Genomic DNA, 26,787 nt, shown 5'->3' with positions numbered 1-26,787 from the left:
TATGAACGTAAAACAGTCAAGATTCTTGGTTAAAAGCAAAAAACGGGCAGTTATCGTTCATTTTACGTAAAAATTTAAAGCAAAAGTTACAGTATTGTGTAATACAACATGGCGGCCGTCACTAAAAAAAAAAAGCTAAGTTCAAAATTCTTGTAACTAAATGCTTAAATCATGCAATTTCCATCGATATGAACGTATAACAGTCTCGATTCTTGGTTAAAAGCAAAGAATCCGTGCAGTTAGCGTTTATTTTATGTACAAATGTCGAAGTACAATGCTACTCTGTTAGCGAATGAGGCTAGCTGCCGCCTGACGTAAACAGAGCTTTTCTGGCCAAAGTTAATGTGAATACTGTATATTTTCATCTTAAATTAATGCAGAAAATGAACAAATTAGGGTGTAAAGTATCACCAGAATGCAGGAAATTAAGTAGTTGATACTCTAAATGTATGTGTGTGTCCTGACACTGGTGGTGGGGCCCAAAGTGATATCTTTTCATGGGGCCCAAAATCCCTGGCAGCGCCCCTGTCTTCGAGTGACTATTACTAAATGAAGCTCAGCCCCCTATGGTAAGGCGTGACGCAAAGAACGATAAAGTGTCAGGTCAATAGAGTCTTGAAGTCTATGATGGAGGACTGACTACGAATGCTCATCTTTCAGTGCCATTGACGGCACTGGACGTCCAATCCATTTGGACTGGTAGGGCGCTCCGTCAGTGACGGCCTATACATTAACAAGGAACAATTCACTCTGAGCTTGACTGTGAACATTTTTTTCTCGCGATTTAGTTAATGACCGTGGATTTTTTTTTCTACCTCCTCCTGTGTCTCGCTCTCCTCAAATCTTGTTATGTACACTGCGTATCGACCGTATCTGCTGCAGCGATCGATGACGCGCTGACGCCACAAACAATTCGTCCTGCGTGATAAATATCTCCCGCCTGTTCCAAATGGGAGAGCTGGCCGGGTTTCCCTTCAGTTTGGGGGGGAAAAAAACTTGGAATCCATAATCCGGTCACACGTGCTGACCTTTATTGGACCATTACAACTTGACGATGCTTTCTCATCGGACACACAGTGGACATTATTAAGTCTCGCCTCGCGCCGCTAAGCGCGAGGAAGAGTCGTTTCTCGCTGTGGACTTCATTTAAATTCGTTCATGGCGCACCACCGTAATCCGGTTCAAGAAATAGTGAAAATTAAGGAGGGTCTTTTTAATTGCTTTGTTGTACCATTTAAAAATAGAATTGAACAGGAAATTATTTTTAAAAATGTAATGGTTGACCTCCAGCAGTTGTGATATAATAAAACAAAAGGAAGAGAAATTCACAGTTAATGTGCAAAAGACAACACACCCATTTATGTAGGGATGGGCTGAGGTAACAGTTAAAGTCAGGTGGTGCGGTAAGTAAGTAGCAAGCAGGGGCATAACTATGTTTTAAGAACAGGGGGGCTTAGCCCCCAGGAGATGTAAGTGAACGTAGCGTACAAGCACAAAACTCCACAAACAGCTAATATTCCACAGTCCCTGACAAAAGTCTTGTCGCTTATCCATTTTGTAGAAACAATTGCTAATAACTAGGGTTGTTCCGATCATGTTTTTTTGCTCCCGATCCGATCCCGATAGTTTTAGTTTGAGTATCTGCCGATCCTGATATTTCCCGATCCGATTGCTTTTTTTTTGCTCCCGATTCAATTCCAATCATTCCCGATAATTTTTCCCGATCATATACATTTTGGCAATGAGATAAAAATGAATAAAACTCGGACGAATATATACATTCAACATACAGTACATAAGTACTGTATTTGTTTATTATGACAATAAATCCTTAAGATGGCATTTACATTATTAACATTCTTTCTGTGAGAGGGATCCATGGATAGAAAGACTTGTGACTTTGTATATTGTGACTTAATATTGCCATCTAGTGTATTTGTTGAGCTTGCAGTAATTGATACTGTGGCCATGCCCAAATGCATGATGGGAAGTGGAACCATGACTGTGCTTAGTGCTACCAATTGATATATCTTCTCTGCGTTGGGAACTAACATAAGGTGTTAAGACAAAGATCAATTACTACCTTGCTTCCCCACATTGCTTCCCATGATATTTCTAATCGTAGGGAGAGGGATTGCAAAGCTTTAACCAATTAAAAAAAGGCTCCAAAGGCTGCCAAAATTCACTGTACTCATTTTATGCTGCTTTTTATCTCTATATAGGTAAAACGGCGCCACTACAGATTGAGCGCGACAATGCGTGAGTGGGTCGTGCAGCGCATGCATTAATTGCGTTAAATATTTTAACGTGATACATATTTTTAAAAATTAATTACCACCGTTATTGGTATAAATCTGATAACCCTACCTTAAGCCTAAACTAAAGACTATGGATGAGTGTTACATATTATGTCTGTAACGTTAAATACAATTAGAAAACGATTTAACTAAAAAATATACATATATTAAAAAAAGGCATGCTCGATATTGTTTTGCCGATTCTGATACTTTGAAAATGACTTGATCGGACCCGATCGATCGGGACATCTCTACTAATAACCTGACTTTTAATGATTCAATTGGTTTCAGAAATGGCTCATATGAAAGCTAAAACCCTCCCAAATGATGCTGAATGTACAAAAATATATTTGTTTCACTGAAAAAATTCTATCATTTTAATAAAGACATAAAGGTCAAATTTTGGTAAGACAAAAGTTTTGTCGCCTACAGAAAGTACTGTGAAAATTGAACAAAAAATGTACTTCAAATACAAAAATATGTGAACATAACATAAGCGAATTAAGTAGCGGTGCTGTGGGATCCAAATTCAATATTTTGTGTGACTTCCATGGGCTTCGGCAAGGATTCATACAATTTATTGATGAAGTCATGAGGAACATCAAAGAAAGCAGTCTTGCATAACTCCCAGAGTTCATCAACATTCTTGGGTTTCATCTTCCATGCTTCCACTTTCATCCTACCCCAGACATGCTCAATGATGTTCATATCTGGTGACTGGGCTGGCCAGTCCTGGAAGATTTTGATCTTGAAGTATGAGAATGAAGTATGCAATGGAGCACCATCCTGCTGCAGAATTTGTCCCTTTTTATGGTTAGGAATCTAAGAGGCAGCTAAGATTTGTTGATATTTCAGACTATTTATGTTTCCCTGCACCCTGCAGATCTCTCGCACACCCCCATACTGGATGTAACCCCAGACCATGATTTTGCCACCACCAAACTTCACTGTTTCCTGAGTGAATCCATGCGGGCTCCAGTAGGTCTCCTGCAATATTTGTGGTGACTATGGTGTAATTCAATGGAAGATTCATCTGAAAAATCCACCTTTTGCCACTTTTCCAGTGTCCATCCTTTTGACAGGCTGTGGGCCATTGCAAATGCCACACATTTTTTAAAAGTTGTCTACACCCTGAGAGATCTGCAGGGTGGAAGGCGACATAAATAGTCTGAAATGTCAACAAATCTGAGCTGCCTCTTACATTCCTAACCATAAAAAGGGACAAATTCTGCAGCAGGATGGTGCTCCATCGCATACTTCAATCTCAACCTCAAAGTGCCTCAAGGCAAAGAAGATGAAGATCCTCCAGGACTGGCCAGTCCAGTCACCAGACATGAACAGGATGAAAGAGGAAGCATGGAAGACGAAACCCAAGAATGTTGATCAACTCTGGGAGGCATGTAAGGCTGCTTTCTTTGATGTTCCTGATGACTTCATCAATAAATTGTATGAGTCCTTGCCGAATCCTGCTCCCCCCGGTGGCCAAAAAGTGTCATTGCATTTAACTGACTTTCCTATATATATAAAAGTTGTAAAGCAAGAAAACACACAACAAAAATGAATGAAATGAACAAAAAAACCCATAATTTTATAATGGGTAAAAATTATTTTTTGAACAAATAAAAAAATAGGGGAGGGAAATTTTATTTTTCAAATGATTTTTTTCTCTGATTGAAAATATTTTTTTATGATTGAAGCAAGTTTTTGGGGGATTGAATGATTTAGACACAAATGTCCTACCCATAATATGGCCCAAACACAAAAAGGATAGCTAAAATCAAAACTTTTTTAAAGTGAAAATGTATGTATTCAAATGCACATTTTTGAGTCTCAAATATTTTTTCGCGTTCAAAAACTTTCTTTCTATGATTGAATTTTTTCTTTTTTTTTTGTTTTTTTTTTGATTGAAGTGATTTTTCTTTTGAAAATATATTTTTTTTTGTATGAAGCAACTTATATTTTTGATTGAATAATAAAGACACAAATGTCCAAGCCAAAATGTGGCCCAAACACAAATCAACATTTCTTCAATCAAAAAAAACAAAAACAAATAAAAACAGCATTCAAATAAATTTTTTTGAATTTCAAATTTATTTTTGCACTCAAACACATTTTTTTGATTAAAGTGACTTTTTTTTAAATTGAAAATATATATTTTGATTGAAGCAACTTTTTTTGATTGAAGCAACTTTTTTGTTTTTGGATTGAATAATAAAGACACAAATCTCCTAGCCAAAATGTGGCCCAAACACAAATCAACATTTCTTCAATCAAAAAAAAAAAAAAAAAAAAAAAAAGCTTTCAAATAAATTTTTTTGAATTTCAAATTTATTTTTGCACTCAAACACATTTTTTTGATTGAAGTGACTTTTTTTTTTTTTTTAATTGAAAATATATATTTTGATTGAAGCAACTTTTTTTGATTGAAGCAACTTTTTTGTTTTTGGATTGAATAATAAAGACACAAATCTCCTAGCCAAAATGTGGCCCAAACACAAATCAACATTTCTTCAATCAAAAAAAAAAAAAAAAAAAAAAAGCTTTCAAATACTTTTTTTTTTATTTCAAATTTATTTTTACACTCAAACACATTTTTTTGATTAAAGTGACTTTTTTTATTGAAAATATATATTTTGATTGAAGCACCTTTTTTTTTTTTTGATTGAATAATAAAGACACAAATCTACCTCCATATGGCTCCACCCAGGGGAGACGATTTTTGACTGGGGTAACTACATTGGCACGACCCGGCAGGCGTACCATATTCAATCGATGACGATCTTGGCGAAAAGTATTGCCTCAGCAGCCTGATTTAGAATTCCCCCCAAGAATAATGGGAAACCAAAAAACGCTCATTTTCAACTTATTATTACAAGTATTCTTGTAAGTTAATTTTATTGCTGACACTGCGTTTCGGGGTCATCAACATGTTGTGCCCCATCTTCCTCCAAAAGTCAAACTCCGCCTATGCCATAAACGTCCAATCCCATTTGTTCATTCGCTTCCATACAGTCTCAATTACTCTCCAATTTTATCTCTGCTGAGTTTTTCCTCTAAAAAATATCAATGCTAACAGAGTCGCATCAGTTTACTTGACGGAGGCGAGGGACGCGTTTACTTCGGGCATCTGTCTGGGCACTCAAAGGACAAAAGGGTAACCTAATCCCGGCCGCTTCCTGTTGTTCCGACAAGCCCCCCTCATCCCCCCTGCCTTCGCATCTATTGCGAAGCGCCCCGTTGAGTTTGCGCCGCTCTCCTTCATCACCACCCTTGACAGAATTAGCCGTTAATGAGCAGAAAAGTTAATTTAGTTAAGAGACAATCAACAACGCAGACGCCGGCGTGGGTGCAACCTAATTAATCCTGGTAATAAAATACACGAAAAGCAATATTTTGTGAGTTTTTCAGGTTTGGTGTCCCGCCAAGCTCTCAGCACAAGATTTTGGGGACTACTGAAGGTAACAAATTTTGTTTTGGCGAACAGCCAAGGAAGCTGATCTTCTAAACCAGGGGTGTCAAATGTACAGCCCGCCAGGGGGTCCAATCTAGTCAGCGAGGTTGTTCTGCCTGACAGGCGTGTTGTAGCTCATTCATACTGTACTACTACATACAAAATCACATGCTTTTATTTTGACATTGGCACTATAAAACATTGAATTTGTGAATGAGTGCAATACAGCACTACTGCTACTACACTGCAAAAACACACCTATTCAAAACGAGTTAAATTCCCTTGTTTTCCGTGTAAATCTACCAGAAAAAAAGTGAAATTATGTGCCAGTGCTTTATTTTACTCAGATTTCTTGAAATAAGAAAAATTGCTCGCTGGAAATAAGCTTAAAAGATTTATATTAAGCAAAAAATTAATTAAAAATTAAATTAAAAATTATTTTTAAAGCAGCACTAGGTAATTTTTCAACCTACACTAGAACTACCAAGGGTGGATCAGTTGATACAAATCCCTTTTGGATCCAGAAAAGGGTCAGCTGACCCTAATCAGAATATATTTGTGAGCATTATGTCCTCATTAGTCATTCCCATTAGGGCTGCAGCTATCGATTATTTTAGTAGTCGATTAATCGATGAACTAGTTAGTTCAAATAATCAAGTAATCGGATAAGGAGCATGAAAAATTAAAATACCTGAGCTGAGCCTCAAACGGTATAAAAAATTTTTTTTAAATGAGGATCTATATACAAGAAAAGAACAATTGGCTAACTTACATAACCAAAATCCGCTAGCTTAAATGCTATAAAATGCCACCGTTTTTTTAGGGCTGTCAAAATTATCGCGTTAACGGGTGGTAATTAATTTTTAAATTAATCACGTTAAAATATTTGACGCAATTAACGCACAAATGCCCCGCTCAAACAGATTAAAATGACAGCACAGTGAAATGTGTACTTGTTGTGTTTTTCGGAGTTTTGTCGCCCTCTGCTGGCGCTTGGGTGCGACTGATTTTATAGGTTTCAGCACCCATGAGCATTGTGTAAGTAATTATTGACATCAACAATGGCGGGCTATTAGTTTATTTTTTTGATTGAAAATGTTACAAATTTTATTAAAACGAAAACATTAAGAGGGGTTTTAATATAAAATTTATATAACTTGTAATAACATTTTTCTTTTAAGAACTTCAAGTCTTTCTATCCATGGATCGCTTTAACAGAATGTTAATAATGGTAATGCCATCTTGTTGATTTATTGTTATAATAACAAATACAGTACTTATGTATTGGACCCGATCGATCGGGATGCCGATCGATCGGGTCCGATCACAACATTTTCAAAGTATCGGAATCGGTAAAAAAATACTGGCCATGCCTTTTTAAAAAAATTTTTTTTTTTTTTAATTGAATCGTTTTCTAATTGTATTTAATGTTACAGACATAATATGTTACACTCATCCAGAGTCTTTAGTTTAGGCTTAAGGTAGGGTTATCAAACTTATCCCGATAATGGCGGTAATTAATTTTTTAAAGAATGTATCACGTTAAAATATTTAACGCAATTAATGCATGCGTTGCACGACCCACTCACGCATTGTTGCGCTCCATCTGTAATGGCGCCGTTTTACCTATATAGAGATAGAGATATAATGAGTAGAGTGAATTTTGGCAGCCTTTGAAGCCTTTTTTTAATTGGCTAAAGCCTTACAATCCCTCTCCTACGATTAGAAATATCATGGGAAGCAATGTGGGGAAACAAGGTAGCAATTGATCTTCTTTTTAATCTCTTATGTTATTTCCCAACGCAGAGAAGATATACTGTATCAATTGGTAGCACTACGCACAGTCATGGTTCCACTTCCCATCATGCATTTGGGCTTTCATTTACTGAAAGCTCAACAAATACACTAGATGGCAATATTTAGTCACAATATACAAATCACAAGTCTTTCTATCCGTGGATCCCTCTCACAGAAAGAATGTTAATAATGTAAATGCCATCTTGAGGCTTTATTGTCATAATAAACAAATACAGTACTTATGTACTGTATGTTGAATGTATATATTCGTCCGAGTTTTATTCATTTTTTTCTTAATGCATTGCCAAAATGAATATGATCGGGAAAAATTATCGGGAATGGTTGGAATTAATTCGGGAGCAAAAAAAAAAAGCAATCGGATCGGGAAATATCGGGATCGGCAGATACTCAAACTAAAACGATCGGGATCGGATCAAAAAAAGCATGATAGGAAGAACCCTAGCTTGAATCAGATTTTGCTGCTTCGAGTATTCGTTTAATTAGAGTTGCATTGTAATGGTTTGTTTTAAAAGTGCTTGCATTTTGTTTTATTGACTTGGGTGGATACAATGCCCTCTAGTGGAAACAGTGAATATGACATAACTCGTTTAAACTGGCTGAATCCAGCTGCTCCCTGTTATGACCAACATAAGGCAAGTTTTTGTTTGAGCTATTGTTTTTTTTTTAATGCATTCGTAATTTAGTTTCTAGGTATATTTAGCCTTTTATGTGGGAATATATGTTTGAACGATTTATTAAGAGCATTATAAAACAACGTTAGCATTTTATGGCATATAAACTAGCGGACTTTTTGTATGCAAGTTAGCCAATTGTTCTTTTGTTGTACTTAGATCCTCAATTATTTATTTATATTTATGCCGTTTGAGTCTAAACTCAGGTATTTTAATTTATTTTTAAATGAAAGTGCAACACTCTATACTTTGAAGAAACACTCTGGGGAATTTTATTTTGTATTCGCATTTAATGTTCTTCTGAAAGCGCAATCTTCACAAGCCTTTGTTTTACGTCTTCTGAAATTTTATTCTGCGATGCATTAAATGTTCGGATAATCCAATTACTTGATTATTCGAACTAACTAGTTGAAAGATTAATCGACTACTAAATGGCGTACCGCACGCAGGCTATTTTTAGACCATGACGTCGCATATTAAAGCGGAAGTAAAGCCGAAGTGGGACATTATAGACCCGCCCTCGCATAGACCCGACGTAATTAGTGCTACTTTTTCCGGTAATCTTTCAAAAACGAGCATGCCGATCACGCATTGCTTTTTTGGAACTTGTAGAAACGACTCTAGACATTACGACACATGAAGGATGTTTTCTTCATACGTTTCCGGAAACCAAAAACTCGGGAGGAAAAAAATGTGAAGACTGAATCAACTTGCGCGGACTTTAACACCAGCTCGGCGAATCCATTCACGTTTCATATGCAGTAAACATTATGTTGGGTTGGCATGGTCTTTCAGAGGACAAAGAGGTAAGCCATTTTTATATTTTTAACTTATTTTTTTTGCGTAACGTTGTGCCGTACTGCCTCTGTCTGACAATGAATGACCTGAAAAGAATTACAATGGTATCTGACCGCCACTATATATATATATATATATAAAACCAACTTTAGTAAGGGGGAAGTGTAAATACATTATAGGATTAAGATGTGTTATCAATGAAAAAAATTAAAAGTGCTCGTTGGCTGTCACTGAGTAGCATTTGCGATCGCTACACAAAGCTAACTAAATTACCCCCAAGAACGGTAAGAGATGTAGGACAACCAGAGGATATATAAGAAAGACAGGGCTGATGGTAAAGGATAGCTTGTTGAAACAGGAGAATGTCATTGTCAGTCGCGTCGATAAAAAAGCTAAAGCTATGCTTAGGTCGGCTCATTTTTTTTTCGTCTTTTTCAGCCTTCAACACTAAAGCCATGTCTTTAACTGAACATGTTCTTCCACATCTTTGCCAGTCAATCTGGCAACAGGCACATCATTTTCGGAAAGAATTGGTAGGTTTAGCTCTGTAAACATCTCCTTCGTACACGATTTCCATTCATTTCCTTTTAGGGACAAACGGTGACTTGTCCCTACTTAGCAACAGTAGCTAATGTCATGAATATTAATGAGCGGAAGTGACGTGTTGCTTGCGGTACGCCATTAATCCGTAGTTACCGCCCTACTCAAAATCAATCGTCCAATCCAATTTCTTCATTCAATGCCATCCGTCCCATTTCACATGGATTGGACGTCTACTAGTGAGGAACTCATCGGAATTTACAGCATTCATCCGCATGAAAAAAAGTTTTGAAATGACAGTAGCTTAAAGTTAATTTGTGTGCTCCTTTGAGTGGCAGGCGAGTGATTGACTGAATTAAATGTCTTTTGTGACCCATGACAGAGCATTTATCAAGTCCAATTTAGTTGTATTCAAGTTAAACTACAAATGATTCTGTACGGTGTTAGCATTCACTCCGCTCCGCCGTCATTTGTTTGCACGACACACGCCGGAGGCATGCAGTGTAAACATCCTGACAGATTTGGGAGCGTTCACATCGGTTCAGATGCCCTAGCGGCGCTTGTCGATGTTATCGATCGAGAGCGGAAGGGTCGCCGCCTTTGGGAATGTCAGGAGTTCAAAGCGTGAGCCGTAGAGAAGTCTCAGCTCGTCATCCTCGACAGAAACGAGAAATAATCAGCGATCGTCGACTTCATCGGCTTATTATTATCTTAATAACGTTTTATAGGGTACTGATTGAACTCATTAGGCTGTCATTGACAACGATAGACGTCCAATCTATTTAGACAACATGACAATTCAATCCATTTGGATTGGGAGTGGCGATTTAACATTTCTTCATTCACCCATGACAGTCTAAATGAGTGCCAGTAGCAGAACAAATGTTGAACCGGGCATGTTTTGATGAGTAAAAAGAGGCCCCTTGAGTGGACCGTCCGACTGGGGAGAGAGTGGTTGCTAGTCGACACTTATTCCCAGGCCCCTCCACACTTTTTCAGCCCCCTAAATAACTTTGAGGAGGGTGGCAGGAACCCTGCTACAAAAAAACTTCCGCCTGTCTCCGTTCATTATAAAGATGGAAGTCGATGCGAAGCTTTAGTGCGAATTCTGCAAAGATGGCAGAGACAAAAAGTTTTGTCTATGGAGGAAAAAAAGGGAGGCTAAGAGGATATACAGAATAAACATTGGGCCAACTTTCACTCACTGGTCAGCGCTCACGAGTTCGGGTGGAGTGGGGAAGTTAGCCACAATAACCCCCACGGTTGCTAACCATATTATGCTATTGTTTAGCCATAACTTAGATTCAGTACCTTATTCCTATTCATCCTTCACACAGCTGCTGGAAACAGAAATGTTGTTTAATCCATCTGCAGGCGACCGGGAGATTGATTGATGATTTTACAACACTGTGCGGGTGTGCGCTGGTCCTCATGGGAAATGCAGTCTTCCTTAAGGCAAAACACTACCACTTTTGTCCACCGGTGTCGCTAATATAGACTAAAGCTGAAAAGTTAACAAGTGTTGCTTTAAATGAATTGGATATCTATCGTTGTCAATGGCAAACAATGAGTTAAATATTCATTCAGTCATTCATTTTCCATGCCGCTTTTTCCTCACGAGGGTCACGGAGGTGCTGGAGCCTATTCCAGCTAACAACGGGCAGTAGGCAGGGGACACCCTGAACTGGTTGCCAACCAATCGCAGGGCACAAGGAGACATACAACCATTCACGCACACACTCATACCTACGGACAATTTAGAGTGTTCAATCAGCCTACCATGCATGTTTTTGGGATGTGGGAGGAAACCGGAGTTCAGGAGGAAACCCACACAGGCACGGGGAGAACATACAAACTCCACACAGGAAGGCAGAAGCCCGGGATCGAACCCTTGCTCTCAGAACTGTGAGGCAGACGTGCTAACCAACCAGCCACTGTGCTGCCTGAGTTAAATATTACGAAAAAAAAAAAAAAAAAATCATGGATAAGTAGTCCCCGATTTACGACGTACTGGACTTATGCGATTTCCGGAGTCTTGAGTCTGGGTCATGAGGTCAAAGGTCCCAGAGGTCGGAAAACAAATTTTGTGACAACATGATAATTGATTAGTGAACTCAAATTTGCAGGGTAGTTAATAAGAAAGCGTCAAAGGTCACAGAGGTAAAATTGCTTTGAATTTGGCTGCTGAGGTCAAACTCTGCTCTCTCAGATTGCTCCAAACATGTTTTTAATCAGAAACAGAGGGATAGATTAATTTTGGGGTCCCAGAGGTCAGGAAAGGAATTTTGTGATAATTTGATAATTGATTCGTGAACTCAAATTTGCAGGGTAGCTAATAAGAAAGGGTCAAAGGTCATAGAGGAAGAAATGCTTTGAATTTGGCTGCTGAGGCTAAACTCTGCTCTCTCAGATTGCTCCAAACATGTTTTTAATCAGAAACAGAGGCGTAAATTAATTTTGGGGTCATGAGGTCAAAGGTCCCAGAGGTCAGAAAACAAATTTTGTAATAACTTCATAATTGATTAGTGAACTCAAATTTACAGGTTAGATAATAACGGATCAAAGGTCACATAGGTTAAAAATAGCTTTGAATTTGGCTGCTGAGGCTAAATTCTGCTCTCTCAGAGTGCTCCTGGTTTCAAGGTCCTTTTGAGGTTACCTAACAGTCACACTCAACTATTCCACTTCTTCCAGGTATCAGACAAAATCCACAGATGGCACCCAGGAGGTTTCATGCAAATCTTTAGTACAATTTTAGCCGAACAGCATTCTGAAACCAGTAAATGTGACTAATTAAGTCACTGGCTGCCATTGATTGCATTAGTATGGTGTCAGATCTCCTACTTCAAATGGATTGGGCATGTACTAGTGATAAACTCATCGTAATTCAGAACAGAAATATGATTGGACGCCACGTTACTGGATATCTATCATCATAAATGACACTGAACTGAACTGCAATTGTGAAAAAGAAGCTTAGTCAATTCACTTCAAGAAGCTACCAGACAGTCGCAAAATGGCACCCAGGAAGGTCAATTAAAAGCATTCCAGAATAAGAGTAAAATCACACATTGGAAGTAAAGACAACCCTGCATTCAAATCCCTGAAATACACAAAATAAGCTCTAAAGAATGACATTAATATTTGGAAATTCAAACAAATTCACCTCTTCTCATTCCAACATTCCACTTCTGCATCATACTTGAATATACAACCACCTGATATCACTGAGTCATTTCACGTCTGAGAGGTGCCAGACTATCCCAGGAAGCCCCTCAGGCGTTTTCCTTAAGGTCTGTTGTGGTCGCATTTCAGAATATGTTCAATATGTTTACCCGACTGTGAATAACTGTTAAAACGGAGTAACACCACACAAGATATGACTAAAGCATTTCATCTGTAAGGTACTCGACCAATCCGATGAAGCGTTTCAGAATAAAAGTACAAATCTGGAACGAGACCACCTAGGAAGTTTACAGCAAGTTGTTGTGTAACCAGCTTGACTTACGTGTTTTGTGTCGTCCGTGTCTGTGTGTGGCGGCGGTGGTGGTGACGGCCCCAGTGGTGGTACGTTCCGAAGTCCACATCTGCGTGGAGTCGTTGAGCACGGTCGGATTCGACGGAGACGGACTGGACGTGGCCTCCCCTTTCCTTTGGGTGGTCCGAGGCGGCGGAGTATAACCCGGCGGAACGCGTCCGTTCCGATGTCCGTGATTGCGAGGGGTCGCCAGGCTACCGGAGGCCCCGCCTGCCCTGGGGCTAGCGGTAGTGGTGGTGGTATCGCCAGATCGAGTTCTACCCTTCCCGACCGTGACGGTTTTGGGCGCTCGCTCGGCAGTGGGAGTGCTGGCGGCAGTGGTGGTTTCGGGTCCTTTGGGAATCCCGCTGGGTTTTGAGAGGAAAATTGGGTCCTGTCCTATCCGGTTGGCATCCACCAGGTCTGTGGGTACGTAATCCCGTACGGTCCCGACCACGATCCACTTCAGAAGCATCAGACTCAAACCCAGCCCGATGAACCCGATGAGAAGAGGAACTGCACAGAGCCACGTTTGCTGGCGGGGCCACAGGGCGCACCCCAATGGACCCTGGTGTCGGGCCGGCCCCTCGCCACGGGCCCCGGAGGCGCCCGAGGTCCCCGACGGTTCCGGTTCCTCCAAGATCACCGCGCCCGTCCCGGTGGCTCCGGAACCCTCACTCATCCTTCCCGGCCCTTCTTTACGACTCATTGGGGGTTAATCCTGCGTGTGTCACAAACATTCCGGACCAAGGCGGGGACGACGGGATTCGCTGATAATCCGCGCACGGAGAAGGCCAATCGGACAAGAGGAACATGCGTGGAGAGTGTGCGGCGCGCGGACAATCAGTCAGCCTCGGAATCCCGACCCGCGCTCAACTTGGGAAGAAAGCTCAGATGACGACGACCAGGGAGCAGACGGAAGGGTGGGAAGGTTTTGTATCCGTGCACGGGAGCGTGGCGCTGCAGCAAAAAAATTCCAAACCCGATCCCTACTTAGCATGCACGCGTACGCCTCACTGTGTCCCGCTTTGTGTGTGCGGAGAAAATATTAAATTCCCAGATGAGGGATCATCCGGCAGCTTCTGCCCTGTTAGGGTCCCGGAAATCTGTCTACCTGGGGACTCGGATTGTTCCGGAATTCCTGCTTTTATTCTATCTTCTTTTTAGATTCCTCAGCTTGTCCCGACAAAAAAAGCAACAATTCAGAGTGCAGAAGCGGCGCTGATGGGAGGCGGATGAGGAGGAGGAGAAGGGCAATGGGATGGAGGGGGGTGTTGTCACGCAGCGCTATCACAGGGCGGATTAATCCGCTAAAGCAACGCATGATCCCGCTTCCTTTGCGCAGCCGGCTTTGGATCGCATTTCCCTCCCGGATGGCCAACGATCCAGTGGGAACATTCCAGTGAAAAAAAAAGATGAAAAATCCCAATTTCCAGTTTCCCGAGGGCAAAGAGTCTCCGTTTCCGCCCTGCCGAGCCTCGGCGTCACACCGCGGTGGCCGGCGACATCCGAAGACGGGTCCGGTGGTCGGGATGCTGGCTAGAGCGCGCGGCAGCCGCCTAGAGAGGCAGAGGGCGAGTGAGGAGGGAGGATGCGGAGCGCGGAAGAGAGAGAGAGAAGGGGCAAGCGAGGGAGGCTGCACCTGCTGGATGGAGCTTGGAAATGTGCCCGCCTCTATATGTCAGCAGGCGAAAAAAAAAATCGGTCACCGAAATGGATTAAAATAATACAAAATGGAGCGTGCGGATGCATCGGGAAAATTAAGAGGGAGGGACAGCCGTGGATGGCGATAGACGTCCAATCCCCTAGAAGTGGGAGGGATGGCAGCAAGGTCGTAGGTTTGGTCTCATCATTGGTAGGGACGATATAACAGCATAGCGTAACCTGCATGTACACTTTTTGCTGGGGACGGGACATTAATAAGACCGAAAAGATTATTGAACATGGCTACATTTCTCACGAATATAAACCTAATTAATTGATAGGCTAAATAATCAAGGCAAAATACATCTGTATTGACTTATACCAGTGCTTCTCAATTAATTTCTGTTAGGCCCCCCCAAGGAAGACGTAAATGTTTCGCGCCCCCCCCCAAACTCTCCGCCTCCACTGAAAATAGTGTAATTTGTCTATAAAATTACAATTATAAGTAAACCTCTGCCTAAAATTGTGTCCTTTTTTTCTATTAAAGAAAAAATATGTAACAGATCAACTTATAATAAACTATAACTTTATTAACATTGTTTTGTTTGTAACAGAAAAGACTTAACGCGCAACAATTTGCCTGAGTTTAAAAGAAAGTCACATCCAAACAGTAAAAATACACTCAAGGTACAATTTTGACCATTTGATACTGAAAAATAAAATGAAATAAAATCAGTAAATAAAAACAAATTCAATTTGATTGGAAACATGAACTCATGAGGACAATATGCCAAAAAATTTGACCGAAAAAACAAAACAATAGAAGGAGGAAAAAACTGTCTTTGGACAGAAGGACAGTTTTTATTTTCACCGCTCATAGTATCACCTCCTTTGCAATAGTGTGGGGTTATTTTGCACTGTGCATGCTAACAATGCTCACTGGTTTACTGATATAACACTGACAAAGCGGGACGACTGTTGGCAATATTCGGCACGTTTTCGCTGAAAAATAATCAAGCGGCTTATCAATGAGATTGGGGTCTAATGTCTTTAAGTGGCGTCTTATTTGATTTGGCTTCCGGCTGTCCGCTATAATGATTTTTAGACACAGTAAACAGTGGTCTTTCCTCATCTCCCACTGTATTAAAAGTCAAAGCCAAAAGGCTAACGGCCCGAAAAATTCCGCATTCTCGGTGGCCAAGGGAGAACCGTAGGTGAGAGCGGTTGTCGTAACGATCCCAAACAGAAAATAGCACTTCTCAGGCGGTGACGTGAGAACTGGAGAAGACAGTGGGTCGCTGCGTGAGTCCGGCCGGAAAACGGCGCACAGCTCTTCACAGTTCATATCTCTTTTCTGTGTGCACTCTTGCTTAGGTCAAAAATACTGCGCGCACTCCGAAAATGAGAGTGCCACTGCCACCCACTGAGTGGATGTGTAAGTACACTTTATTGTAGTACGGCAAAAAAAAAAAAAAGCGCGTCCCACTATTTGAGAAGTACTGACTTATACTAACGTTCATATCTATTGATTCAGGTGATACACTGTTCCATTCAAAGCTTTGTTTTCAAAAACTACTAAACAAACAGTTTGAAAACTTCCAGTATAAATGGCTGGATTTAATTAGCAAATTTAGATTTCAATATTTGAACATAACTCAAATTATATTAGATTACACAATAAATACAAACTTGTTCATAATCTCTTAACTATCCAGGAATGCGCAAAATAAACAGATGTCTTAAGACCACTCAACATTGTTTAGAAATTAATATAACATACAGTGGGGCAAATAAGTATTTAGTCAACCAGTAATTGTGCAAGTTCTCCCACTTGAAAATATTAGAGAGTCCTGTAACTGTCAACATAGGTAAACCTTAACCATGAGAGACAGAATGTGGAAAAAAAACAGAAAATCACATTGTTTGATTTTGAAAGAATGTATTTGCAAGTCATGGTGGAAAATAAGTATTTGGTCAATACCAAAAGTTCATCTCAATACTTTGTTATGTACCCTTTGTTGGCAATAATGGAGGCCAAACATTTTCTGTAACTCTTCACAAGCTTTTCATATATTGTTGCTGGTATAGACCCTACCCACCGAAGTCACAAAATCACGTGATCGCTGTATTGTTCCGCCCCCTTGTCCGTCATTTTGTGTCTGTATTATCAATGGTCTCAATTGATCGAGCAATTTATAATGCATTTCATGGAAGACCTGGTGCTTTCGGATGCCGTAAACTCACTGGATGCGTTGCATAAAAGGCGTTATGTGGAAAAGCTTCAGTTTATCCATTCGCCAGATCCATATTTGATGCCTAAATCGATTTTTTTTCGACCCGCTGTCTTCGCCGTATTTGCCTGATATCTGCTAGCTACCCTGATATTTACAACTATCTTGTCCACACAAAATCAGCCTATTCTCACGAAAGTTTGAAAAACTTTAAGAGCTTGGAGGCTTATAAATACTTCGTTGCTGGTTGGGTGAAACAGGTCCTCGTTCACGAAAATTCGGCAGGAATCTATCTTGTGCTTGGAAAGGTGAGTTACGAAATTTTCAATTCAAAATCTTTTGTTCTTGCTAACATCCACTGTCAAGTCTAATGTATTTCATGTCATTTGTCAATGGAGCTAGGGCTTTTAATGTTTATATGGTTTAGCGATAGCACTCTCTCGACATACATACGTGTATGTTGTCGGCGATTAGCCTAGCAATGATCTTAATTGTGGTTGTCAGCCCCAAACCCTCTAAATATATATTAAATGCATCTTACCAGATATAAAATGACTACTACATAATCCGTGGTAATCGTTTGGAGCCCAGTTTTCTCGTCGAATTGCAGCAGCCCATCTCGCTCTCTCCTCTCCGGGTCTCTCGGAATCCGGTAGAACTACAAGTCTCTCCGTCTATCTTCTCTGTTTTTGCAACCGACCGCCGCACACGACTTCACCATTTTGATTATTAATGTTAACGAGCAGAAAAACACACCGTAAATAGGAGGAATGTACGTAGCCGTAACAGGTAAACACGATGTGTTGACGGACAATTGGGCGGCACCAGTCAGGAGGGCGGAGTTGTGACGTCACGTGGGTAGGGTCTATTTTGGCCCATTCATCCATGCAGATGTCCTCTAGAGCAGTGATGTTTTAGGGCTGTCGTTGGGTAACACGGACTTTCAACTCCCTCCTCACCTCGTGGCGTCAAAATGATAACAAGAACGGTGACAAAAATCCCAGAACCACACGGGGGGACATAGTGAATGACCTACAGAGAGCTGGGACCACAGTAACAAAGGCTACTATTAGTAACACAATGCGCCGCCAGGGACTCAAATCCTGCACTGCCAGACGTGTCCCCCTGCTGAAGAAAGTACATCTTCCAGGCCTGTCTGCGGTTCGTGAGAGAGCATTTCGATGATCCAGAAGAGGACTGGGAGAATGTGTTATTGTCAGATGAAACCAAAATAGAACTTTGGGTAGAAACACAGGTTCTCGTGTTTGGAGGAGAAAGAATACTGAATTGCATCTGAAGAACACCATACCCACCTTGAAGCATGGGCGTGGAAACATCATGCTTTGGGGCTGTTTTTCTGCAAAGGGACCAGGACGACTGATCCGTGTAAAGGAAAGAATGAATGGGGCCATGTATCGAAAGATTTTGAGTGAAAATCTCCTTCCATCAGCAAGGGCATTGAAGATGAGACGTGGCTGGGTCTTTCAGCATGCCAATGATCCCAAACACACAGCCAGGGAAACAAAGGAGTGGCTTCGTAAGAAGCATTTCAAGGTCCTGGAGTGGCCTAGCCAGTCTCCAGATCTCAACCCCATAGAAAATCTGTGTAGGGAGTTGAAAGTCCGTGTTGCCCAATGACAGCCCCAAAACATCACTGCTCAAGAGGAGATCTGCATGGAGGAATGGGCCAAAATAGCAGCAACAGTGTGTGAAAAGCTTGTGAAGAGTTATGGAAAACGTTTGGCCTCTGTTATTGCCAACAAAGGGTACATCACAAAGTATTGAGATGAACTTTTGGTATTGACCAAATACTTATTTTCCACCATGATTTGCAAATAAATTCTTTAAAAATCAAACGTGATTTTCTGTTTTTTTTTTTCCACATTCTGTCTCTCATGGTTGAGGTTTACCCATGTTTACAATTAAAGGCCTCTCTAATATTTCCAAGAGGGAGAACTTGCACAATTAGTGGTTGACTAAATACTTATTTGCCCCACTGTAAATCTCTGAATCTGAATCTTTTAGATGTTTTTTTTTTTCTTATTTAGAGGGTGTTATGAGGTATATAAAGGGTTAATTCCGATTTACACCAAAATCCAAGTTACATCGCCAGCGCAGGAATGGACTTCGTTCGTAAACCGGGGACGACCGGTATTAATATCATATGGTGTTGTCATGAAATTTGTGATTTACAACGCTTACATGCAGTTGAGCGATTGTGCAAAAGACATATAGGCCAAAAATAAATCAACTGTGTTACTTCACTCGTATGGGGAAGTAGGAAATATCTTCTTTGTGTGATATATTCCCACATATGATATCCATATCAGTAGCTGGAGGATAAAAGCAGGTCGTTTCAGTCAACCTCAACACTGTAGGATAATGGAGTGGAAGTGCTGTTGGAGCTATAGGGATTATTTTATTAGACTGCTTTTTATCTCTACATGTCATCTCTGTGTTATTTCACAATATAGGCGTCTGCGTAGAGCGTCTTATCTTTTAGTGCGTCATCCGTCTCATGATACAGGGTTAGATGGGGTCAAAACGCTCGCCATTAGGACACTAAACGTCTAATCTAGCATTAAATGATCATTTTTCAGTTGCAATGACGTTCATAATCGATCAAGCTACAAAAAATGAAACTTTTATTGGTGGATTTAGTATTTTCTACAATTACACAAACACCGATTGAGTGTACAGTGGGGCAAATAATTATTTGGTCAACCACTAATTGTGCAAGTTCTCCCACTTGAAAATATTAGAGAGACCTGTAATTGTAAACATGGGTAAACCTCAACCACGAGAGACAGAATGTGGGGAAAAAACCCAGAAAATCACATTGCTTGATTTTTAAAGAATTTATTTGCAAATCATGGTGGAAAATAAGTATTTGGTCAATACCAGAAGTTCATCTCAATACTTTGTTATGTATCTTTTGTTGGCAATAAGGGATGCCAAACGTTTTCTGTAACTCTTCACAAGCTTTTCACACACTGTTGCTGGTATTTTGGCCCATTCCTCCATGGAACTCTCCTCTAGAGGAGTGATGTTTTGGGGCTGTTGTTGGGCAACACGGACTTTCAACTCCCTCCACAGATTTTCTATGGGGTTGAGATCTGGAGACTGGCTAGGCCACTCCAGGACCTTGAAATGCTTCTCACGAAGCCACTCCTTTGTTGCCCTGGCTGTGTCTTTGGGATCATTGTCATGCTGAAAGAACCAGCCACGTCTCATCTTCAATGCCCTTGCTGATGGATGATTTTCACTCAAAATCTCTCAATACATGGCCCCATTCATTCTTTCCTTTACACAGATCAGTCGTCCTGGTCCCTTTGCAGAAAAACAGCCCCAAAGCATGATGTTTCCACCCCCATGCTTCACAGTGGGGATGGTGTTCTTCGGATGCAATTCAGTATTCTTTCTCCTCCAAACACGAGAACCTGTGTATCTACCAAAAAGTTCTATTTGACCATAACACATTCTCCCAGTCCTCTTCTGGATCATCCAAATGCTCACTAGCGAAACGCAGACGGGCCTGGGCGTGTACTTTCTTCAGCAGGGGGACACGTCCGGCAGTTTGTGTCTCTGGCTGTGCATTGTGTTACTAATAGTAGCCTTTGTTACTGTGGTCCCAGCTCTCTGTAGGTCCCTCCATGTGGTTCTGGGATTTTTGCTCACCGTTCTTGTTATCATTTTGACGCCACGGGGTGAGATCTTGCATGGAGCCCCAGATCGAGGGAGATTATCAGTGATCTCGTATGTCTTCCATTTTCTAATAATTGCTCCCACAGTTGATTTCTTTACACCAAGCATTTTACCTATTGCAGATTCAGTCTTCCGAGCCTGGTGCAGGTCTACAATTTTGTCTCTGGTGTCCTTCGACAGCTCTTTGGTCTTGGCCATAGTGGAGTTTGGAGTGTGACTGACTGAGATTGTGGACAGGTGTCTATTATAGTGATAATGAGTTAAAACAGGTGCCATTAATACAGGTAACGAGTGGAGCCTCGTTAGAAGAAGTTGGACCTCATAGACAACTAGAAATCTTGCTTGTTTGTAGGTGACCAAATACTTATCTTCCACTCTAATTTGGAAATAATTTCTTTAAAAATCAAACAATGTGATTTTCTGTTTTTTTCCCCACATTCTATCTCTCATGGTTGAGGTTTACTCATGTTGACAATTACAGGCCTCTCTGATCTTTTCAAGTAGGAGAACTTGCACAATTGGTGGTTGACTCAATACTTATTTGCCCCACTGTAAGCCATTTTGATATTTTTAACTTATTTTTTAGTGTAACGTTGTGCTGTGCTGCTTCTGTCTAACAATGAATGACCTGAAAAGAACTAAAATGATCTGACTGCCACTGTTACGTTTTCTGTTGTAAAAAAAAAAAAACACAACTTTAGTAAGAGGGAAGTGTAAATAAATTATAGAAATAAGATTTGTTATCAATGAAAAAATTAAAAGTGTTTGTTGGTTGTCACTGGGTAGCATTTGCGATCGCTACACAAAACAAACAATATAAATTAAGAACGATCAGAGACGTAGGACAACCAGAGCATATAATACAGTATATAAGAAAAACAGGGCTGGTTGTAAAGGATAGCTTGTTGAAACAGGAGAATGTCATTGTTAGTCAAGTAAGAAAAAGGTGTCGATAAAAAAGCTAAGGCTTTGCTTCGGTAGGCTCGTTTTTTTTCCGTCTTTTTCAGCCCTCGACACTCAAGCTATCTCTTTAACTGAACATTTTTATGTTCTTCCACATCTTTGCCAGTGAATTTGGCACCAGGGACATGATTTTCAGAGAGAATTGGTAGGTTTAGCTCTGTAAACATCTCCTTTGTACACGATTTCCATTCATTTCCTATCGGGGACAAATGGTTGCCTGTCCCCCCTTACCAACAGTAGCTAACGTCATGAATATTAATGAATGGAAGTGACGTGTTGCATGCGGTGCACCATTAACGTTGTTCTTTCTGAACCTGAAGTTTGGAGCTGAAATTTTCCGAGATGGTGCTGCCCATGTGTCGCTCAGGAAACCTGTCTATTAAACAGCCAGACGAGCTATTTTTATATTTTTTTGTGAATTGGAATGAGTTTATCACCTATACACATCACCTTTTTGTTATATTGTCACAACCCTGCTAGCGGACACAATGGTGCCTGACAAGGTACTTATTTTCTACTCTACTTTGGAAATAATTTCTCTCAAGGTTGAGGTTTACCCATGTTGACAATTACAGCCCTCTCTAATCTTTTCGAGTAGGAGAATTTGCACAATTAGTGGTTGACTAAATACTTATTTGCCCCACTTTAGATCAACATATTATTCTCATGAATACGTTCAAAAGGTAAACAAGTCGATGTGATAGCTTAGCGTTGTCGCTAACAAGCAGATTTAGTATTTTTATTTCAGTTCATTTTCTTTTCTTTGCACTTCATAAGACCCATATGTAATGTTTTAATAATATGCGTCAGCTTTATGATCTCATTGGTATTTTTATCTTACTATTTATGGATTTTCCTCGGCTAACGACTTTCACGAATTGCCTTTTAAAAACCGTTTTAATGAGTTCATTTTTCGCGTTGAAGACTCGAAGGAGTCGCCCTATTTATTATTTTTTTTCTGATAAATCGCCGCCTTGAAGTGCCTGAAAGCTTACCGGGCCAAAAGGTTTTGGATTTTAGAAAGCAACGAACATCACGATAAAAGCAACCATGACGGATACGTGAAATCTCTCAGCTTTTTTCTACCCGCTGCTCGTATTTTCTGCTCCGTTGGCACCACTTTACATTTATTGGAGCTTTTACATGAAGACGGATGAAGGAAATCTCAGGACGTTTGTCTCTTTTACTGCAAAGAGCCTTGAATCAAGGCTTCTATTTCCGTCTTTTCCAAAACACTTTGCAGCAAATCATCTCAAAATGTTTTCCGATGTTTTTTTTTCGCGAGGGCGCCAAGAGGCTATTCTTTTTTTTTTAAACATAAAAACACATTTTTGATGAGAGGGTTTAGAGTTTAGAGGGAATACAATATCAGTGTACTTATGTTGAGTGTTGTGGGCATTTTCAGCCCATTTTTGGGTGCTGAACGACCCCTAAAATGAATCCCAGGTCATTTAGATAATCTTCAAAATGTATTTTACTTTATTTTTAAGTATTGAAAGGTAATATGACATGACCAAAAAAAACATTACATAGCATTATTTTTGGAATTTAAAGTGCCTGTGACACCAAAAAGACGTTCTTGTGTGTACCATGATAAGATGTGTGAATAAACTGAAACTGAAGCTTTTTAGATTTCCAAAAGATCCTTGTTCTCCGCGATGGGCAAAACCAGTCCGACAACAGAGGAACCATTGGATGGACAAGGAAGTGAGTAAGGTTCGTGTTTTATATTATGTCAAATACTGGGATGATGGCAAATGTTTTAACCCCTTAATGCCTGAAACATGAAGCAATTGTCAGAGAATCCAAAAATTTGAAAATAAGGTCTTAATTAGGGTTGTTCCGATCATGTTTTTTTGCTCCCGAGCCGATCCCGATCGTTTTAGTTTGAGTATCTGCCGATCCCGATATTTCCTGATCCGATTGCTTTTTTTTTTGCTCCCGATTCAATTCCAATCATTCCCGATAATTTTTCCCGATCATGTACATTTTGGCAATGCGTTAAGAAAAAAATGAATATAACTCGGACGAATACATACCTTCAACAAACAGTACATAAGTACTGTATTTGTTTATTATGACAAAAAATCCTCAAGATGGCATTTACATTATTAACATTCTTTCTGTGAGAGGGATCCACGGATAGAAAGACTTGTAAAGACTTGTAATTCTTAAAGGATAAATGTGACTTTGTAAATTGTGACTAAATATTGCCATCTAGTGTATTTGTTGAGCTTTCAGTAAATGATACTGTAGCCATTTAACTGTTGTGCCCAAATGCATGATGGCAAGTGCACCCATGACTGTGCGTAGTGGTACCAATTGATATATCTTCTCTGCGTTGGGAAGTAACATAGGGTGTTAAGAAAAAGATCAATTACTACCTTCCTTCCCCACATTGCTTCCCACGATATTTTTTATCATAGGGAGAGGGATTGTAAGGCTTTAGCCAATTAAAAAAAGGCTCCAAAGGCTGCCAAAATTCACTCTACTCATTTTACGCTGCCGTTTAGTTCTATATACAGGTAAAACGGCGCCACAACAGATTGAATGCGACAATGTGTGAGTGGGTCGTCCAGCGCATGCGTTAATTGCGTTAAATATTTTAACGTGATAAATTTGTAAAAAAATTAATTACCGCCGTTAACGGGATAAATTTGATAACCCTACCTTAAGCCTAAACTAAAGACTCTGGATGAGTGTAACATATTATGTCTGTAACGTTAAATACAATTACAAAACTATTTAATTAAAATATATATATATTAAAGAAAGGCATGTCCGATATTTTTTTGCCCATTACGATACTTTGAAAATGACGTCATCGGACCCCATCGATCGGGTCTTAATAGAACTTTTTTTCTTCAAATTTGTTCAAAAATACAACAAAACTAATATGTGTAATAAGCGCTCTAACATCTATAACCCTTTCTAAATCCTGATTTTTTTTTTCTCATGGAACCTGCAGATGCATGCGTGGACTTCATTCATCATTTTTTTAGGGAAAGAAATGTCAAAATTCTAAATTTGAGTCCCAAAATTATGAAATTTTGTATCAAATGTGATACATCAGGCAATAAGGGGTGGTGGTTTTCGTTTTGTGGGCGATAATACGCCTCCTGTTTTGTTTACATTTTCAGCGTGTCCACCGGGGCGATGCAGAAGGACTAGCCGTAACTCGCCGTAATTTTGTCTCTGGTGTCCTTCGACAGCTCTTTGGTCTTGGCCATAGTGGAGTTTGGAGTGTGACTGACTGAGATTGTGGACAGGTGTCTTTTATACCGATAATGAGTTAAAACAGGTGTTATTAATACAGATAACGAGTGGAGCCTCTTTAGACCTTGTTAGACCTCGTTAGAAGAAGTTAGACCTCTTTGACAGCCAGAAATCTTGCTTGTTTGTAGGTGACCAAATACCTATTTTCCACTCTAATTTGCAAATAAATTCTTTAAAAATCAAATAATGTGATTTTCTGTTTTTTTTTTTTTTCCACATTCTGTCTCTCATGGTTGAGCTTTACCCATGTTGACAATTACACGCCTCTCTTATTTTTTCAAGTAGGAGAACTTGCACAATTGGTGGTTGACGAAATACTTATTTGCCCCACTGTATACGTTTTTGGGAGCAAATGAGTTAAATGCTATAAAACGTTAATGTTTTTTTTTCTTAAAACACTCTTAACAAATGGTTCAGACTAGGGTTGTTCGGATCATGTTTTTTTGCTCCCGATCTGATCCCGATCGTTTTAGTTTGAGTATCTGCCGATCCCGATATTTCCCGATCCGATTGCTTTTTTTTTTTTTGCTCGCGATTCAATTCCAATCATTCCCGATCATTTTTCCCGATCATATACATTTTGGCAATGCATTAAGAAAAAAATGAATAAAACTCGGACGAATATATACATTCAACATACAGTACATTAGTACTGTATTTGTTTATTATGACAATAAATCCTCAAGATGGCATTTACATTATTAACATTCTTTCTGTGAGAGGGATCCACGGATCGAAAGACTTGTAATTCTTAAAGGATAAATGTGACTTTGTATATTGTGACTAAATATTGCCATCTAGTGTATTTGTTGAGCTTTCAGTAAATGATACTGTAGCCATTTAACTGTTCTGCCCAAATGCATGATGGGAAGTGCAACCATGACTCTTCGTAGTGGTACCAATTGCTATATCTTCTCTGCATTGGGAAATAACATAGGGTGTTAAGAAAAAGATCAATTATTACCTTTCTTCCCCACATTGCTTCCCACGATATTTCTAATTGTAGGGAGAGGGATTTTAAGGCTTTAGCCAATTAAAAAAGCCTCCAAAGGCTGCCAAAATTCATTCTACTCACCTTACGCTGCCTTTTAGCTGTATATATAGGTAAAACGGCGCCATTACAGATTGAACGCGACAATGCATGAGTGGGTCGTGCAGCGCATGCGTTAATTGCGTTAACTATTTTAACGTGATAATTTTTTTTTTTTAAATTAATTACCGCCATTAACGGGATAAATTTGATAACACTACCTTAAGCCTAAACTAAAGACTCTGGATGAGTATAACATATTATGTCTGTAACGTTAAATACAATTAGAAAACGATTTAATTAAAATATATATATATTAAAAAAAGGCATGTCCGATATTTTTTTGTCGGTTCCGATACTTTGAAAATGACTTGATCCAACATCTCTAGTTCAGACACATTCCCACAAAAAAAAAGGCTAAATTACAAATGAATTAAAAAAAAACATTAGCACAATCAAAAACTTATATTATGTTGGTCTTAACATGGAGCAGCTGGATTGCAAACACTTTCAAAATAAACCATTACAATGCCACTTAAACGAATACTCGAAGCAGCAAAATTTAATTTGAATCTTTTTTCTTAATCGAATACTCGAGTTAATCGATTAACTGTTGCAGCACTAGTGGTCATAGATAAGGAAGATAATTGACAAGAATGGCATCATTGAAACTGGACATTTAGAGTCAAATCCTAAGTGAGAGTAGATCCATTTTCATTTAGATGGAAATGTGCACAATTACTGATTACCTCCAAATACTGTACACGGCTTGCAATGAAGGCTCTTCTTTTTCTTTCCCCTGACTGACAGTTTGCACTGGTGGCTTATGGGGCGAGTGGGCGAGCG

At 39.8% G+C, this 26,787-nt stretch overlaps 1 protein-coding gene across 2 annotated transcripts in view; it reads right to left on the bottom strand.

Annotated features, from left to right (window-relative positions):
• The window catches only part of LOC130923344 (pro-neuregulin-3, membrane-bound isoform), a 527,775-nt gene that overhangs the window by 398,149 nt on the left and 102,839 nt on the right, over window positions 1–26,787 (bottom strand). Inside the window, exon 2 of one of the 2 annotated variants that reach the window (XM_057848992.1) lies at window positions 13,084–14,651. In XM_057848992.1, coding sequence (XP_057704975.1) covers window positions 13,084–13,801 — 718 coding nt within the window. In that variant the 5' untranslated portion in view covers window positions 13,802–14,651. Of the gene's footprint in view, window positions 1–13,083; window positions 14,692–26,787 lie in introns of those variants that run through there. The other variant, XM_057848993.1, reaches the window with a different exon arrangement.

Source organism: Corythoichthys intestinalis, chromosome 10, assembly GCF_030265065.1.
Source record: "Corythoichthys intestinalis isolate RoL2023-P3 chromosome 10, ASM3026506v1, whole genome shotgun sequence".
Taxonomy (NCBI): Eukaryota; Metazoa; Chordata; class Actinopteri; order Syngnathiformes; family Syngnathidae; genus Corythoichthys; species Corythoichthys intestinalis.
Note: the sequence above shows the minus strand (reverse complement) of the source record. Positions and strands in the feature narration are given on the sequence as shown.